General features: G+C 32.9%; 1 protein-coding gene across 3 annotated transcripts in view; it reads left to right on the plus strand.

Annotated features, from left to right (window-relative positions):
• Positions 1-6,196: 6,196 nt before the first annotated feature.
• LOC108685328 overlaps positions 6,197-19,434 on the plus strand; it is an 18,267-nt gene continuing 5,029 nt past the window's right edge. The window contains exons 1-12 of one of the 3 annotated variants that reach the window (XM_018190059.1): positions 6,197-6,239; positions 6,809-6,918; positions 7,066-7,274; positions 9,256-9,399; positions 10,255-10,400; positions 10,707-10,879; positions 11,383-11,653; positions 12,454-12,576; positions 12,737-12,907; positions 13,004-13,164; positions 13,306-13,556; positions 13,782-17,983. In XM_018190059.1, coding sequence (XP_018045548.1) covers positions 7,217-7,274; positions 9,256-9,399; positions 10,255-10,400; positions 10,707-10,879; positions 11,383-11,653; positions 12,454-12,576; positions 12,737-12,907; positions 13,004-13,164; positions 13,306-13,556; positions 13,782-17,983 — 5,700 coding nt within the window. In that variant the 5' untranslated portion in view covers positions 6,197-6,239; positions 6,809-6,918; positions 7,066-7,216. Of the gene's footprint in view, positions 6,240-6,808; positions 6,919-7,065; positions 7,275-9,255; positions 9,400-10,254; positions 10,401-10,706; positions 10,880-11,382; positions 11,654-12,453; positions 12,577-12,736; positions 12,908-13,003; positions 13,165-13,305; positions 13,557-13,781; positions 17,984-19,434 lie in introns of those variants that run through there. The other 2 variants (XM_018190060.1, XM_018190062.1) reach the window with 2 other exon arrangements.

Here is a 19,434-nt window from a genome sequence, read left to right on the forward strand (position 1 = left end):
TTTTTATTAAATTATTTTACTAAATATTTTACACTTAATAGTTACTTAAAAGAGATTTTTAAAATTATGTAGAAACGATTTTAATTTCATCTCTTATCTCGATAAATTTAAAATAAAATTATCTTGGTCTTATCTAAGACGTATTTACGTGATTTATCTTATGTATACTTAGACAATTTTTTTTAATTATAACACTGTCGACAACACATAATATATTGACAACACGAATACCCAAGCAGAAACAACAAGTCATGTTAACGTCAAAATGACATTAAAATGAATCGGAAATGATTGAAAAATGACTTTTAATGATCATTTTAACATTATCATACTGACTTGTTCTGCTTAGATAAACGGAACCCGAGTACTCAAAAATACATACATTGTCACAATCAAGTAGCATCTTATGTGCATCATATGCACTTTAATTTTTTAAACACCTGAGCATCGAGAGAGTATTCGAGTAGTTGAGTATTTAAACTGCGAATACTCGAGTATTTTGATACTCGTACATCCAAATACTAAAATCCATAAGATGCAAGTGTCTTTATTTGAATACTTAAGTAGCTGGTCAGAGAAGATGAAATAATTTTGATGAATCGCATGCAACTGCACCAGGATTGGATGTTGGGCGTGTCTGGTCCTGGGACGAGATCAGACGAAAGAAACCGGCGTGCATCGGTGTGACGTAATTCTGGAGAAAGCGAACGTGTGCGTGGACGTATATGCTCCACAAAAAAGAGCGGGCTTCTCGTTTCTCTCGCGTAATCCATCAATTATATAGATTATTATTTCCTTCAATCTCTCTCTGTGTCACGTATTCGTTAAAACGCGTAATCACGCGAAACCCAATCCCGAGATTCCCGAGGCGAGTCGCGTAGATTCTGCCAGGCTTTTGTAATGACGTCGTGCGACAAGCATCCTCTTAATGTGATATAATCTACAGCGTGCCTCGCTGATTTGTAATCTACGCAGCACGATAACTGTCTTTATTCCATTGAGCATCCGATTATATCAATACGGCATAAACACCCACTTAGCTATGAAAAAATGGTAGATCAGATTAATTAATCTCCGATGCATTTATCACGAGAGTCTGTAAGTTAAACCAAAATATTTAATTATTCTAGATTACGATTATAAATAAAGATATACCTATAAGCTTAAAAATTGTTTTTGCTATTCCTCTTGTCTCATTTTTTTTTATGACAATTTTTCTTCTGTCTTTGATTTTTCTTATCTCGTCCTTAAACAATCAACTCGACTTTAAAGAAAAGACTCGAAATCACGGTACAAGATATATGTATGTCGGCTCATTTGATAAAACGAAAATTATTCCGCGTAACGGTTCTCGCTCGAAGGCCAATCAAATTCACAAAATTGTCGTCTACAATTAATTCCACAGCAACGCGGAGAAAAGTCAGATGTGATGACTAGGATTTTCTCTGCTGATGATTTCCGGATGATAAAAGTCGAGGTTGAAGAAATTCATCGTCGCCAGGAAATCCATGAGTTTTTTTTATAAATAAGTGCTGTTTTGTTTCTTATTATAAAGCATACATAATATCTAATTACTAATGAACAATTTCTCATAACGATCATTTAAGGAGATATATTGAGAGAGAGAGCACAAATTTATTTATTTTTCAATAGTAAAATAAATAAAAATATTTTGATAATGATGAATCGGAAAATTAGAAAGTTTAGCTTGTGCCTAAAAGACTTAAAGTTCTTATTCATTCATCACTACTTTCAGATCATGACATTAAGAATAAAAAGATATAACAAAAATTTTTGCAAATTATATTTGAACAGAAATATTTTTTTAATAAAACATTTGCAATCGATAGAATAGATTTATACAAGTTGTGTTCCATTAGCTATGTCGAAAATTATTTTTTAATTACGGATTGGATTAACTATGGTAAGCCCTGTAACTAATTTTAGCTGTGTTCCGTAACGGACAACTGATATACTGTGATATACTTTTCATTTGTGTTATTCAGAAGAGAAAGATATTTTTATTATAATAACTTTTTATTATAATAATTATTTACGCCATTTATTAAAATATTTATTTGCGCCATTTATTAAAATATTTAATAAAGAAATTTTGAAATTTTGAAATTTGAAACTTAGAAATTTAGAAGATTAGTAAAATGAATACCAAAGAAATATATGAAGCTAATTAAAGCCGTAAGTTTTTATTAATTATGTTAATGAATTACATTAAATGCTTTATTGACAGAGTTAGAGAGACAGATCTGAACAGAAATTATAGTATCAGCTGATCCATTACGGTAACACAGCTAACTTATTACATTATTATTGTTACAACACTTACTTGCAACCTCGTAACTAAAAGGATAATTTCGACATAGCTATAAAACGGAACACGTAATATATAAGAAATTATCTTCTTTTTATTTTAGTAAGAAAAAAATTTGTTTTGATTTGAGAAAAATAATAAATCATATTTATTTCTACATATTATTATTAATTTGACAGTTTAACTTTAAGCGTGAACATAGCTATCATTTCGTTTTTTATTAAGCAATTTATTTCAAGATATTGGGTCGTCCGGAAAGTTCGTGCCGATGATGAAGGAAAATTGAAACGCAGAAAATTTAAATTTTAGTATACATTTATTAAATTATATAGATTAATCGGCACGAACTTTCCGGACAACCCAATATAAACGGTTTTTATTAATTAACAAAACTAAAAGAAAATTTTTAGTATATTTTATACAAATCGATTCTATATTGATTGTAAGTATTATTTTGTTGAAATATTTTATATTAATACATTTTGCAAAAATTTTTATTGCATATTTTTTTATTTCTGAAATGTTACAATCTGAAATAATAGTGATGAGTGAACAGAAACATTAAGAGGCAATTTTTTTTTGTATTTTCTATTCTATTGCGTTACCTTCAAACTAATTAAATATAACCATGTTTTGAAACATTAAATTTTACACATTCTTTTCGTGCTGCAAGAGGAATGTACCGTCATACTATACAGTATATGGGAGCGTATATTTTTGTACCATTTATGTACAAAGAGCTTCTCTTGGAATTTTAAAGGAATCTCAAAGCGTAGTAAAGCGTAGTAAAGAAGGAATAAACCATCGATTAAAAGTCGCATTTTTACAACAGGTTTGCTTTCCAATGAGGCGATCCTTCCAATGAAGGAATCAAAGATTTGTTCTTATAGGCATAATGCCTGCCAACAGTTATAAATTGATTGATAGTCTCCTAAGCGCCCTTTATAATTTACAGATAACATCATCCCTGAGCTCGAGCGTTTGATGTCTTCGAGCGCAGTTTAGATGCAATGAGCGCAGTTTAAATGCAACAATAGGCAAAATCGATCGAAATGTGCAATCCGGCTGCAAGCCTGATCTCATTATAAATCTTTTCACGAATCGTATGATTCAGTTGTTCCAATTCAATTTTCTGGATTCAATAATGATAAGAAGAGTAACAAAAAAATTCACAGCATGCGCGCGCGTTCAAAAAAAGGACAACAGACTACTTACTTAAAAAAATTAATTCAATAAGCATTTTCCTGTCGTTATAATTTTTATTAAATTCTTATTAAATTTTATTATGAAAGTTCTTCAAAAAGTTCTAGCTACGCATGACGAATCACTCAAATTGAATGAAAGTCATAAGAATTACTGTATCAAGTATGATTTTCATATAAAGAAAAAATTTTATCGAATATTATTAAATTGCGTTCATTTTTACAGTTTAACGTTCTTTTTCTTGCAAAAGAATTCTTTTCTTAATCTAAATTACTAGGCGTGAAATCTCACTCTAAGTGAATGAAAATACAACTATTTTTGAGAACAGTGAAAATATTTCCAAAAATGGTATTTTCCAAAAATGGCCGTATTATTCTTTTTAACATATTCATCTCGTATTAAATTAATACAAAAATTTGAGCAAACCGCGTTTGGACACATAAAATGCGATAAATTTAACACAAGATTTTCAACTATGTTATGTATGCTATAAAAGAGTCAAATAACGCTAATGTTAAATAGAATTTTCAGAAAGAATAAGTAATTTGCGATGAACAAATTAGTCATAGATGATTCGTGTAACAATCGCATGAAATGCCAAGATAACTACATGTGCTCTTCCCATTATATAAACCTCTTAATTGATAATGTTGTAAATCATTTAGACTTTACCATTAAGTTTCTACTTAATTCTAAATTATATGAAAAATAAGATGTCTCATTCTTCATTAATTCTGAAGATTTATCTACAAAAAATTTTTCATTTTCCGTTTCGCATAAAAATTATTAATGTTATGATTTTTCTACCTAATTTTTACTTAGCAGGAATGTCTGTACATAAATAATTTTTATATATGCGATTAAAAACAAAAAATTTTTAACAAGTAAAATTTCAAAAAGACTAATAAGCAATGAAAAATAAGATATATATTTTATTTTTGTCATGTAATTTCAAGTAGACTTTTATAGATAGTAATCCTTTTACTATACAAAAGTAAAAGATTTAGGGTATTCTAAATCTCTCTCTTTTATTAGACAAGTCAAGGCAAATTCTCGGAATCGAAGAAATAAAGTATAGAAAATGTGATTAACAATGCAGATAACAATGAAAGCATTAAAACGCGTTACGGCATCGAACGTGTCTCATTCCTTTTTTTCTTTAAATTAAAATAATTTATTATCTTTATCGCAATAGTGACCGTTTCGCTCACTGATGAAAATGACGCAGAAACGTCTACAACTCGGCATGTCGACAAATCAGGCTTATTATTGACTCATTCGGTGGTTCTTTCGATTCCCGCTTGTTTATCAACTTGTAGATCTAGACTTCAGATCGTACAATTTCAAAATCACATTCGATTCCGTTTGATTGTGAAAAACTACAATCATGATGACATGGAAGTATTATAGATGATGATATTCTTAAACATAAACAGTACAATAAGCAAGTTTACTAATCCATTTAAGGTCAGTAATTTAACAAACAAGCAATTGTTAGATAAATAAAATTACAAATTAAATTTATTAATTTACATTTAAATGAACATTGGTGTCTTTATACTGTATATTTCGGACTTTACTTAGCCCTCTTCAGCTGTAATAAAATAAAATTATTAGAGCGCGCGCGCGCGCGTATGTGTGTGTGTGTGTGTGTGCGTGTGCGTGTGTGTGTGTGTGTGTGTGTGTGTGTGTGTGTGTGTGTGTGTGTGTGGATTAATATAATATAATGACTGATGTCACTGAACTTATATAAATATCGTGTGGTAGATGTCATTTGTTTTTAGTTAAATCATAATTAGTGTGCTGATCCGTTTGCTTACGAAGTCGATTAATTTTGCAAAGAATTCCTTAGTCGCCGACGAGAAACCATTATAGTAAAAATTAAAAAAGCGTTAGTCAACATTATCAATCAATCTACAAGTTGATAAACAATCGCATACATTCAACATCATATTATCTAGTAATTGTGAATTACTAGAATATGAAATGCTAGGATATACAATTTTTTAAGTCTTTAAAATAATGTGACGATGTTGTTTTCTAAGACTGTATATATTATAGTTGCTATGTCTTTTCTTCTGTAGCAAAATTATTTTTTTCGAGCAGAGTAAAACACAGTGATAGTAGTTATATAGATGAAAATTATAATATAAACTTTATGTTATATAAAATTAATGTACACAGATGTACAATTAAATAAAGTATTTTATAGTTGTAGTAACCATAATGTAATTTACTCATTTATGAACATTAATTCTTCATGATGAAATGTACATATGTAGAATTGATGAGATGTAGATCACTTATACATCACTTATACATCACTATGTCCTTTTACTGAGTGAAGTACCTTTCTATTTTTGAATCATGAAAAAAAAATTTTTTCATAGGAAAATTTGTCTCTTATAGTCCTAAAAATCCGGAAAACATCCTTTATTGGCAGGATATTTAAAAAAAAAAAAAATATCAGATGTTTGCGTAAAAATAAAACTAAACTTCATCGAAGTTTAGTTTAATTCAATGATGTAACCATCTAGATTTAAGAGGAATTCATCGATGAATATACCAGTACACATTAGTGCTAATACAGCAGCGGGGATTCCAAGCTATTGGACGACTCTCATGTTGCACCGAGAGAACGGAGTTGGATTACACACAGTAGCAGTTTGAAGCAAACGACCGACGCGTGAGTTTCTGATAATCGCAGGTGCAGCTCTCCAGATAAAATTCAATACTCGACCTATCGAAACATAACGCTATCGAGATTGCATATCTGTGATGCCGGAGATTAATTTAAAAAATATTTGGTAGAATATTTTAGATTAATCAATCTAATACGAGAATCAATCTTACTGTTCGAGCGTATTTTCTAAGATACATTGACGACAGTTCGTTACAACACATTGATCATTTAATTGTAACATAGCTGTCCGAAATTGCAATTTTTAACAATTGGCTGCTTTTACAATTAGTCATTTAATTTGCTCGAAACAAAAAAAAGAGGAAAGATGCTTTGCGTGCTCGCTCGCATGTGTTACCTTATTTCACGATCGTACATCGTTACGCGTAACACGGAAAGTATCCCGATCTGGGACAGTACCCCACCCGCGATCCAGCGATCCATCGATCCCGATGACCTCCGGTCTCTCTCTCTCTCTCTCTCTCTCTCTCTCTCTCTCTCTCTCTCTCTCTCCCTCTTTTTTCATCTTCGCTTGTTTGTTCGGTGCCTTCCCTTTCGATCTTTGATTCTCACTGCCATCCGGTTGAGATCGACAGGGTTTACTAAGAGAGCACGCGTCCTCCAGAAACTTCAGTGTAAACCGCGCACTCAAACTCGAAGGATCATTGGATTCTTCCTTTGACAGGGACAAGACAGAGAATTGAAGGTGCGAAAGACGAGAAAAAAGAAAACCTTTTTATTAATAGAAAGATTAGAATTCGACCAATCAGATAATTTTAATTTTAATCCGTTTCATTCTAAATGGCTGAATTCTAATCTTCAAAATTCGCAATCCTCAATCTCTAATGCGTAGTGTGACACAGGCGTAACTTATGCGAAATCCCGATGCGCCGTTCAACAGTTTGAGTGTGATCTCCTGCGTCTTTAGTACCAATCCGGCTGTGATCGATCGCGATTGATCGCGATTTCAGTGTTGCTGATCGGGAATCCTTGTGAAAAACACAATGGTGGGTCGTGGTGTTCTTCTAATGTCGTTCGCACTCATAACGATCGGAACGGCAAGTAAGTGTGATTCTTGAAAACAATTCTTCTTACATTTCTTCTCATCATTTTTTATAAATTTTTGAAGCATTTTCTGCAATTTTATATATCCCAAAGTATTTTAAAAAGAAAACATTTCCTATTTTTTTTTACACTGTTAAATTTAATGTCAAATTATATCTATTTGAATCATTTCTATCAGTCACCAGTCCTTAATAATACTCTTACTCAACATGTCGTTAATTTATTTATAGAGTTAAACTAAAAGAAGTATTAAATTTGACTCAAATTTAATTTATTATTTAAATAATTACAGAATAATTACAAAAGCAATTATAGAAATGAATTGCTTTATATTTTGACACATGTGGAAGTTATTGTATTGTAAAAATAACAAAATATTTAACTCAAGGATTTGGATTTATCATTATTTCTTTGATATTGATAACATTACACATTGTGAGAAATATAAATATCTAACTTAAAACTTAATAATACATTTTTGAATTTTAGCAATTTATATATGTACAATTTAATTATAAATTTTTAATGATATGACTTGTAAAGACTTATGACTAATATATTCTAATTTTATGCGTATGTATCATAAAATGTACGATTATTCATAAATATCTATGATTTCTTGTAAATTTTATGGCTAGTAAGAAGCTGTCTGTAAAAAGATTGTATAAGCACTTAAAAATTCTTACAAGTTTTACAGGAATATGTTACGATAGAGTCTTACGATTCTGCTTAGAGTATAGATATTAAATTTTATATCACTTAGAGTATAGGTTTTAAATTTTATATTTAATAAACGTATAATGTATTAACATGTGTTTATTGAGATGTAATAGAAAATAAATTGAAATTTTATACACAAATAAATTTTTAAAGGAATTAATAAATATCGGAACACGTTTCACTTAACTTTAATGATTTTAAAGAATATACGTTTTTTGACATAAATATTTCTAACCCAATAAATTCTTGATTAAGTTGCGTACTTCCGTAAATAAGGTGAAAATTGAATAGTACATTCACAGAATTAAATAGCACGCATCGACAAAATATGAATAAATACAATGCGAAAAATGATCTACCGATTACATTACACGCGTATCGGATACGCGGCGTCCTTTAAAGTCTATTCTACGTAAGCGTAGTTGTAAGTGGTTGTAAGAATTGACCAATCACAGTCGAATATGAAACGAATATTTGACTGTAATTGGTCAATCCTTACACCACAACCACTTACAACTATCGCGCTTACGTAATTACAGAATGGGCTTAAGGTTGAATTACACAACTGATGACCATCCCTGCAAGGACGATACCATTTATATCATCAATCGTGTGCATTGACACATGCTCGAAATTCCGATTATACTTTCAAGCCGACGTAAGTCGAATCGATCTTACGAATAAAATGCGTGCTTTGATTTAATAAAATTAATTTCCTATAGCAAAGATAAAACGTAAAATGTATGATACGTTTTTGCTTTTAAATAAATTCTTTTACACCTGCCTTTAATGAGAAATAATCGTCTCGGTTTTACTTGTCCGATTAAACGTTCAGTGAGCGCAAGTCGCAAATGACATTTGTAATATATTTATATGCGAGAAAATAATGTTTATATTTATGTAAAGAATTTTCGCAAGCATCATATAATCTGTACGCAATGTTTTATGCTCAATCATACGCGCGATAATTGCACACGGTTATTATCTCAATATATCCGGGACTATTCATTATTAATAAAGCATATGCAATTCTCTTTTTAATCTTCTGCGGATCATCCTTTGAATGTTTCTTTCTTTTTTTAAAGAGCTCACGTGACTATGCAAAAGACTAAGTACATAGTCATAATCACAATAACGCACTGTGATCAATCGATGATGTCAACCGATTGAAACTTCCGCTTCTCTTGCTCGTTTCAACTAAATATTACATCAAATGCAAAATTGTAATGCAAAATCAAAATATTTTAATCTGTTGCAGAATGTCCAAAGAAAACAACTTCACCTATCAAAGAGATTCTTTGCTATACTTCCATCTTCGATGTGAAGCTTCTAACCGGCTCTGTGTGCGACTGTACCACTCTGGTACATCAAAATCATGATGTGAGAAATCTTTCAACTTCCGGTAAGCGCAATATCCTAATAACAAGAGGTGCACTTCGAGTCGTTCGAACCATTTCAAAATAAGAAATTTCGCTATTAAAAATTTGAATTAATGAATATAACAAAATATTTGTGAAAGAGGGAAGCGAGACAAGATTAATTCAATTCAACACAAAGAAACATCATAAATATTAATAAGATACTAATAAGAATATAACTGATTAGATTTGAGCAAAGTTTTTGACGAATGACATTTATCCCAAAGTATTATCAGTTACACTGATTTATAAGGTTTCTGTTTCTTAATATCTAAATGGTAATTCTATTATGTATTTTTAGCTGTTGAAAAAGAATATAAAATTAAAAAGGTCTTATTATCCACTGTAAAGTAATTGATTTTGAGAAATCAATGACTTTACTTTTTAAAAACTCCAGAGATTTAAATAATTTATATTTTTTTCTTTTACTTTACGGAATAAAATATATACAAATCATTATTCAAATTTGAAAAACAGAAATCTTGTAAATCAGCATCATTATTTGACATTAAATATCAGCAATAAATTTTTATATTTTAAATATTTTATTCAAAATTGTACATAAACAATAAAAGAGACTTCATATCATTACATTTATTTTCATATACAGTATAAAAAATATTTAAATTTCTCACAGCTATATATATTATATATATTATGAATTTGTGTTATTGCATAAGAAATTAAAAACGAAGTTCCTAAAAATTGAAGGGTGATGGAATTTTTTGAAAGCAATATCTTTATTCAGTGTAAAGTCCTACAAGAAACATCTACTATTTGTTAAGAAATAAAATATTGATCAAAATTTGTTGTTTAGTATCGTAAATAAAACGTTCCAGATATTTCTGACTTGCGAAAATCTTTAAAAGAGATGCATTCACCTCTTCAGTTTGTCATTTCTATACACGATCCCACGATGATGCTCAAAAATTCTGCCATGGTACGACAGGAAGCTATCGCTCGAATTATTGCTATTATGAAAGAGGTATGGTATTTTTTATTGACATCTTATCTTCCGAGATGATTTAAAAATTGAATAATTACGTTGTGTGTGCGTGCGTGCGTGCGTGCGTGTGCGTGTGTGTGTGTGTGTGTGTGTTTAAAAAAAAAAATATATATATATATGCACGCACACACACACACATATTCAAGTAGTCCTGAATGATAGAGTAGGCTGTTAAAAAAATATTAATTAAAATAAACATTCATAAAACAAAATCTAAATGCAAATGTTAAATTACAAAAGTATACATTGATAAGTTGATAGAAAGAAGTCTTTCCTTTGTTCAAGGTGGATGGCGTAGAACTGAATATAACGGCGGGCTCAAAAGAGCGTCTTTATAATTTTATCAAAAGTCTCAAAGACGAAATGATTAAAAAATCTTACGACAAAAGGATTTTCATGACATTACCTATAAGATCGGAGGATTTAGCCAAGCAGTTTGATGTTAAGGAACTCATGAAGTACGAATTATTTTAGTTGACACGAAATTAATTCCGGTTGGTCGACGGTCACCAAAGTATTTTTATCATTCTTTTATCTTTCAAATTGTTTTTTTCTTTTGTGATTGTGAATTTATAAAATATTAAATTGTATAATTTCAACTGATACACTGAAATAGGACGAGTTCGTTTAAATAATACATTATTGTAACGCAAGTACAACTCGCATGGCTCATTGCCTTCTTACCTCTAATTTAAATTTTTAATTATCCCCATGAATTAGGTGGGATGTGACATACCCCAGCAAGATGAATTTCTATAACTTTCTAAAAGTATCACGCACATGTTGTCGGTTTGCAATCAGAGAATGCGTTAGTACCCCATCACTAAATTATAGTATATTTATGATAAAGTATAGTATGGGGTATGAGATATACCCACATATGATTCATGTTGATTTTCTATCTGCTTCGCGGAAGATTAACTGAGCTTACTATATTCTAATTTCTTTTCTTTTTTATTAGATATGTTGACCTATTTACACTGTCAACGGATTACATGACGGACGAAGACGGAGCCTTCGTCACCTTTCATCCCTCGCGTCTGATAGGACTTTTCGACATGCTAAATACAGATAGCTTGATAGACTTAATAAGTGGATTAGGAGCATCCAAGCAGAAGATCATGATAACCGTGCCGGTCAATGCGTACAAATTCACTTTGAAGAATCCGGAGGAGAACGCCCCAAGATCAAAAACTACGGAGAAGGAGCCTGTGTCAATCGATCGTAAAGAGGTGTGACGTATTTCCTCGAATTATGTTTGCTTATGATTTCAACAGTTTAACTGGAAGAAATACAAGTCCATTAAAGATTGCAATACTCACAGAAAAAGGCATAGTGATGGCTATTATTATAAAAATGACTTGTACAAGTTTTGTATATTAAATTAATATAATAGTTGAATAAACTGTTTTACAGTTGCAACTATGAAATAATTTTTTCAACTATAACATAATACAATTTTTATAGTTAAATTATTATAGTTGCAATAATTATAAAATACATTATAGTTTAAATATATTTATAAGTTTAAATGTAAGTACATTTGTTCTAGAACCCCTGTAATCAGAATCTGATTACGACGTAGTCTCGTCTGTGATTAATCCATTTTTCTTCAATTCACACCAGTTGTAATTTATTATCTAGCTTTTTGCCGATAAATGTTGCAAAAAAATACTGACGTATCCAAGCATTTTTACTCAAAAAGAAATACTAGATATTATGTGAAAAAGTGGATCTATACAGAATTCGTATATTCACTGTGTGTTTACTTATTAGCCAGGAGTTATGAAGTTTATAAAACTGCCACATTTATAGCGCCATTGCAGAGGGAATAAGAGTGAGATAGCACATATCCGTCTCTTTCGCACAATTTTGAAGAAAAATTCTGGATATTCTCGAGGCCATACTCTGATTATAGGGTCTCTGATTTATTCTATAATTTATATATAAAATTTATACAGTTGTAACCTTTATAACTGCTATCATTGTTTTCCTTCGAATGAAATCTATTTTTAAACTATTTATGTTGTAGCTCTGCGAAGCTATAAACAACGGGGAATGGATTGTAGAACGAGATGAAGATCTCACAGCGCCTTACGCATTTCAAAACAAGACGTGGATTGCTTTTGAAGATAAGATTTCGGTCGGAATAAAGGTGTGTATGCGAATTTCCCAGTTGTTCACTCTTATGTAAAAAATGAGTTATGACGCCATTGTTTAAGATTAAATAGATTATAAAATATCTTTCAAAATTTATTTAGCTTTTATAAAAGCAACTGATGTTTGTATTGTCTATACATCAAAATTAATTTTAGGGGAAATATGTATTTTTGCGAGACTTGGCGGGATTGGCCTTGCGAAATATAGAAAATGACATGGAGACTGAGTGCGAAGTACCGCTCACGCAAGAAATTTATCATTCCTTCACGGAGTTTAGAAAAAAATCGAGACGAGCTGTACTCAGTGCGCTAGAAGATGAGCTTCATGTATGTGTTTTGTGTGTGTGCGTGCGCGCGCGCGTGTGAGTGAGATTATTTTTATATCAAACTGCTTCTATTTTTACTAATTCATTGAAATTTTAGCAAATGCAATTTTCGTATCCAAATAATGCAAAAACATCTAGCTTTCGTGTCACTCGGATTGTAGACACAGAGGGGCATATCAGAGCCATACGCGAAAATATACAAACCGAGTTCATTTGCAAACGTCAAGGTTACTTCGTCCATCCAAAAAGTTGCAATAGGTAATTATGTATGACTAACATCAGTAATAACTGTATATAAACTATTTAATTAAACAAAAAAGAACATTACGAAACTTGGATTTCTTTATGTAAGTATATACTATATAAATAATGTCCAATATAAATAATGTTCTTTTGCAGATTCTATCGCTGCGTGAAATTCAATCAAGCGATAGAAGACTATTCCGTTTTCGAATTCGATTGTCCAGCTGGACTGTCGTTTGATGAGCGCACGGAAGTTTGTGTTTGGCCAGGCTCGTTGTCTGAAGGTTCACCATGTCCTGGTAGCAGCGAGATTGCTCCTGTCACTCCGAAGAGATTTGAATGTTCTCAATCCGGTTATTATGCGGATCCACAAAATTGCCGTTGGTTCTTTGCTTGCATGGACTTAGGTGTGTTATGTGTTTAATGAATTTATTTATGCACTCGTAAATAAATCTTGTGTATTATTCAAAATCGCTAAAGAAAGCATTATTAATTGTAGAACACATGTTAATTCGTTCATCATATTTATATAGTATCGTTGCAACATATTTATATAGTATTTTTCTTCAAATTTACAACGCACATAAAATAAAATATTATATAAATTTATGTAATTATGTTAATATTGACAGGAATTGGAGAAGAACTAACAGCGTTCGAATTCCGCTGTCCGTACGGCTTGGTATTCGATGAGAAGAAGTTAGTGTGCGAGTGGCCTTGGCTGGTTCCAGCTTGCTCGGAATCTAGATCAAATTATATCAGCCACGAATACAATTATGGAAGCACTCCAAGAACCTCTATTGGCGTTGGAGTTGGCAGTTACGTCAGCAGCGGTTTACCGGAATACTCTGTGACTGCGGGAACGGATTACTCCGACATGGATTATTCTAGAACAACCAGTACCAATATTCACAGTACAAATTATTTTGGAGCCACTGCGGGAGATATTGGTAAACACTCTGATGTGATGATTTCTGGTCCTGGACATGTAGGATTGTCCAATGTAGTCGGTACTGATTATTCTAAATCCACTAAATATGGAGGAGCAGTGTCTTCTGATCCAATATATAGCAAATCATCCGACATACAGATTAGTTCGGTACCACTTAGTACAATTGTCGGTGAAGAACGTGATATAGAATATTCTACAAGTAAAATTGGCGATGGATATACTGAATATACTACTGTATCTACTGGCCAAGATGGCTCTGGATACTCTGTATCTACTGGTGGATTTAATACTGGATTTGCAAACAGGGAATCATTGAGAGGAGTTGCTGCAGACTTTTCCGGATCTACATCAAGAAAGTACTTCGGAACCGCTAGCGGAAGTCATTCAGAAGGGACTACTGCAAGTTTTTCTGGATCTACAACGGGAGAGTATTCTGGAACCGCTAGTGGAAGTCATTTAAAGGAGCAAGGTGTAACTTATTTGCAAAAACCTATCTCAAGGTATCCTAATTTGGCAAATGGTTATGCAGGAAGCGTTAGTACGAGTAGTCCGATAATAGATACAAGTTATTCGAGAATTCCGGGAAGGAATTACTTCGAATCTAGATTACCTGGATCATCCATTGATGTCCACATACAATCTACTAGTCCTAAATATGATGGATCGACGAATGTATACGCAGGTTCCAGCACACTTAATGTTAATGATTTCTCGACTTCTACCGGTATCTATCCAGGAACAGTAAGACATCAATCGTCATTCGGTGAAACCGGCCCATCATTCGGATCTGTATCTTATCCTGGTGCTAGCGGCAAAATCGAAATAACAGGATCGACTGATAAAAAATATACGAGACCAACAGCATACAAAGAACCGATAGATGTAGGATATTCTACAGCTACGGGCGGTATCAGCTCTGGCTTTACTGAAAATGTTGGTGTATCAATTAAATCTGGAATAGAATCAAGTTTGCACAGTACAACGAGTTCAAGTCAAATCCCAGGAATTAATTTTGTTAGTGATGTTCCAAAGTTTAAACTGGAAACTTCAGGAATTTCTGGAACAGTTTCCGAACAAGTAGGTTTTACTTCTAGACCAACAGGCACTTCGACAAACTATAGATATGACAATGAGAAAGGATATAGGATTCCTGTATTCGTACAACACGAAGAGCCCTCGATTTATCCCTCGATTGGAACAACTGGAGAAAGAGACCACGTCGGAACGACTGGAACGAGTGGAATCGGTTTAACAAGTGGCTACGGGAAAACTAACTTAAACATAAGTATCTTTGGCAATGAGATTCCTACTGGTTACGATATTCAGAAAAACACTCTTAGTGCTATTCAAACTGGAGCTACTAGCAGAGACGGAAGTAATACTATTGGTGACTCCTTTTCGGAAACCATATCCAGTATCCACAGAAATGTTCCCGGAGCAGTATTAACTCCTGCTATTAACCAAAACGTTAAAATCCTAACTGGAGGAGGTCGACCTGGCTACGTCGCCTCTCCTGAAACAGCAGGATATGTAAGTAGCAATTTGAAGACTATAAACGTTGGATCAGCCAGTCCAGAAACTCTAATATACGAAAAATCCGAAACGCCAAATCCTACAATTTCAATAAATGGTCCTTCAACAGCTGGTGTCTTATTAAAAGATAACTTTACTCCAAATATTAACATATTCGGACAAACGGCTCCTGAAATATCTGTAGGTGGTTTCATTCAACCAGATTCGGCAATCAAAAGCTCGACTCATAAATCATATGAATCGCAATCAACTTATCATGGCATCAGCAATGCCCCTACGAGAGGTTCAATTATCTATTCGAGTAGCACTCCAAGCGAAGGCTTGATACCTACAACTCCTCAAAACTATAGAACTGATGAAGGACGCAGCACTGTTACGTTCAATTCCGCTTACAACACTAACAAGTATACAGAGAAAGATATTTCGGACTATAGGCTAACCAGCACTAGTCTTCCCGATTTAATTGTATCCGGTAGAGTAGAAAGTACTGATGGCATTTACGATTCTAGATTCGAAAACTCACCTACTTCAGGATATTCTTTGAGTAAATCGGCTGTTTTTACATCAAATGGATTTACGAAGACTGGTCCAACCAGGACAGGTATAACCACTGCTGTTCTCGGAGGTGGTGGTAGTTACTCAATAAGCACAGGTGATCGTAGACCTACTTATAGCCCCGATAATATCAGCGAAAAGGCATTTGAAGGGAACGTCGCTGGATATACTAGTACATCATCTACTGACAATCTGTCCGTTACTTTGACTTTACCTGGCTATTCCTCGAAAGCTATACCGGATGTTCCGGGTGATCGCTTCACTGTACAATCAACTACTTCCGGCTATTCGTATTTTAAACCAACCATTCAATTTGGAACTAGCGGTGCCACGTTCTCTTCAACGCCAATTGTGTTGGCCGGAAGTAATGTACCGATTACGACATCGCCGCCGTCTTTCAGCCGCTTACCAATGTCGACAATCAGACCTGTAACTCATACTTCTGAACATCCAGAAATTTACAAAACGACTCCTTTTGAATCATTTAAGATTCCGATAGCTGTTCCAACCGTCAGACCTGTGATCGATACCGGTTACAAGATTTCTCGACCGATCTCTCCGATGACCATTCCATTGTTAAATGATAATCAATTCATCGAAAGAACGGGCGATTCTCAGACTGCGTCAATATCCATGTCTAACATTGGTTTAGGAGTGCCTTTCCAACGGACTGATTCAAGCGGCCAGACAGGCCATAGCTCCTCGTTGGGGTATCTCCCACCAAAGTCGATTGAAGCTGGCGTGACTGTGTCTACCACAAAATACAACTTATCTGCAGTGACCGTACAACCAGAGCTCATCGGATTACGAACGTATAAGAAACCTTTACCGATCTCTGACGTTACATACAGTCCTTCATCGTTCCATTCGCCCATCACATTCAGACCTTCCAACATATATTATTCCAGCCGAGGATTTTCGACTACTCCGTTTTCTCTAGGGACAGTCCCTACAGGTGGCTCTCCAACAAATCTGGATATTTCAAGAGATAAAACCAATAAATTAACTACAAATTGTGATAGAGGCACTATCAAGTATACCTCACCCAAATATGATATGAAATTGAATACCTATTCAAGTTCCGGATATGGCATTCAACCTTCGACATTTTCATACGAAGTTACTACAAAGTCGCCTGAAAGCAAAGGCAAAGTCATCGTCAAGTGGAGTGATCTTCATCCACTTCTTTTAGGAAAACTTGGGGCAGAGTGCACGTGCAAGGCCGATCCTTTTGCCAATCTTCGCGGTCCAGGAAAGAAACAGATCGATTCTTCCAAGGGCAAGATAAATCTGGCCAACTATGATTCTTCTGAAATCTACGTCGATCTCGGCTACTCTGAAGAGGATGACTATTCTACCAATTACAACGTTTTCCCAGAACAGCCCTTCAAAATTAGTCCACAGGAAACGACGACCGTTTCGACCAATGTACCATCATTCTCTTACTTACCTACGATAGATGCCAGAACATCCGCGAGGAATTACGAGTCTCATTCGGGTCATCGAATGGGTAAAAAATTGGAATACGAAGAGAAAAATGAAGAAGAAAAGGAAGAATATGATGACGATCCTGATCAGATAATTAATGGTGTCACCGATTGCGCTAGGCCAGGTCTCTTCAGACATCCCGGACTTTGTAATAAATTCTATATTTGTCACTGGGACCAGTGGAAGAAGAAATTCACGCTTCACATCTTTAATTGTCCTGTTCACTTAACGTTTGATTCAAATGAGGGCGCGTGCAACTGGCCCAGTAAAGGACCAGCTTGCCAAGCCAACAATTTATTAGTGTAAACGCGTCATTAGGTTTTTATTATCGGTTGATCAATGTCTTCTTTATATCTTCAATGTTCCTTCTAAAATTCTTCTATATATAATAGAATAGAAGAAATCAAAATCTGATTGTATATTTTTAAATCACTTTTAATATACTTTAAAATCATTTTTTAGATCGATTAGTTTGGAAAACCAATTTGCCATTACACAATAAAACGTTGCCAGTGCAGTAGATAGCATGTTATTGTAAAAATAACGAATGATTGTTACTTTCACGCGAATTCTCGGCCTTGGATTTCTTTCAGAATTTATCTTAATACCCAGATTCCCAAACGTTTGCATTGAATAGCATTGATAAATATCTCGTTGAAGTGAATCTCTTAGCATCGAAGAGGAAAGTCATAGGAAGGCGGAGACTTGTTGAGATGTGAAAAGAAAATCAAATTCAAGGCGATCAAGGTACTAGGCAGGAAAGCGTTGTTGAAGTGAAAGTAGTTCGTGCTTGTTGATGCAAATCGTAAAAAACCTGTTAAATATCAATATATATCACTTATATTTCTATATTCCAAATTTATTTAAAAGCTATTGAGTCATTTTATGGTTTCTATATAAATTTAGAATATAAATGAATTTTTCCATTTAAGTTAAACTATATCGATGAATAGATGAACTTAATTTTAATGACACAATCAATATATCAGCAATATATTTTTCTTTGAAAAAATTAACAAGGCAAGAGAAATTTCGAATTTTGAGAACACAAATAAACGATAACGCTTATTCTTTATTTAATTTTTAAATTTACATATTCTATAAAAATTTTGCGTTTTCACGAAGTGAACGAGTGTAAATGACAAATGCTTCTTATAACAAGCGAGTAACCTAACATCTTGCTATTTTATCTGGCGTAACGATAATGATAACGTGCTGCACGATATTCTAATATTCTTCCTGATCGTGCTTTCCTTTCCGATTGTCTTGATAACTTCCATATTCTTGAAATAATTATATTTGAAATTTTCTTATATACTATACATATATATTATAAGCTTGTCTCTGATTTTCCGTTCCTATCTTATTTTTCTCACAAAATATAATTTATCCTTTGCTTATTAAGAAAACATAGCGATAATGTTAACGTCTACTCTTCCTACGATGACAGCACTTTAATTACCGTGCCATTTACCAAATGGTTAATTAAGTACTGTTATGATCTTAATAAAATAATAAATTGCAATCAAAGTGCATTTTCATTTATTAGCAAACTTGATCCTACTAAATCTTTATCCTACTAAAATATTGTAATGAATTATTTTGCAATGCAGTGCCATTATTAAAATTGCATTGGATCACAATTTCAACGAAAATATTACATTAGCCATTAATAATATTAAAATATTAATATAAATATTAATAATATTAATAAAATATTAATAATATTAAAAAATTTATATCAAAAAATATTTATA

This window comes from Atta colombica, unplaced genomic scaffold, assembly GCF_001594045.1.
Source record: "Atta colombica isolate Treedump-2 unplaced genomic scaffold, Acol1.0 scaffold150, whole genome shotgun sequence".
In the NCBI taxonomy this organism is placed as follows: domain Eukaryota; kingdom Metazoa; phylum Arthropoda; class Insecta; order Hymenoptera; family Formicidae; genus Atta; species Atta colombica.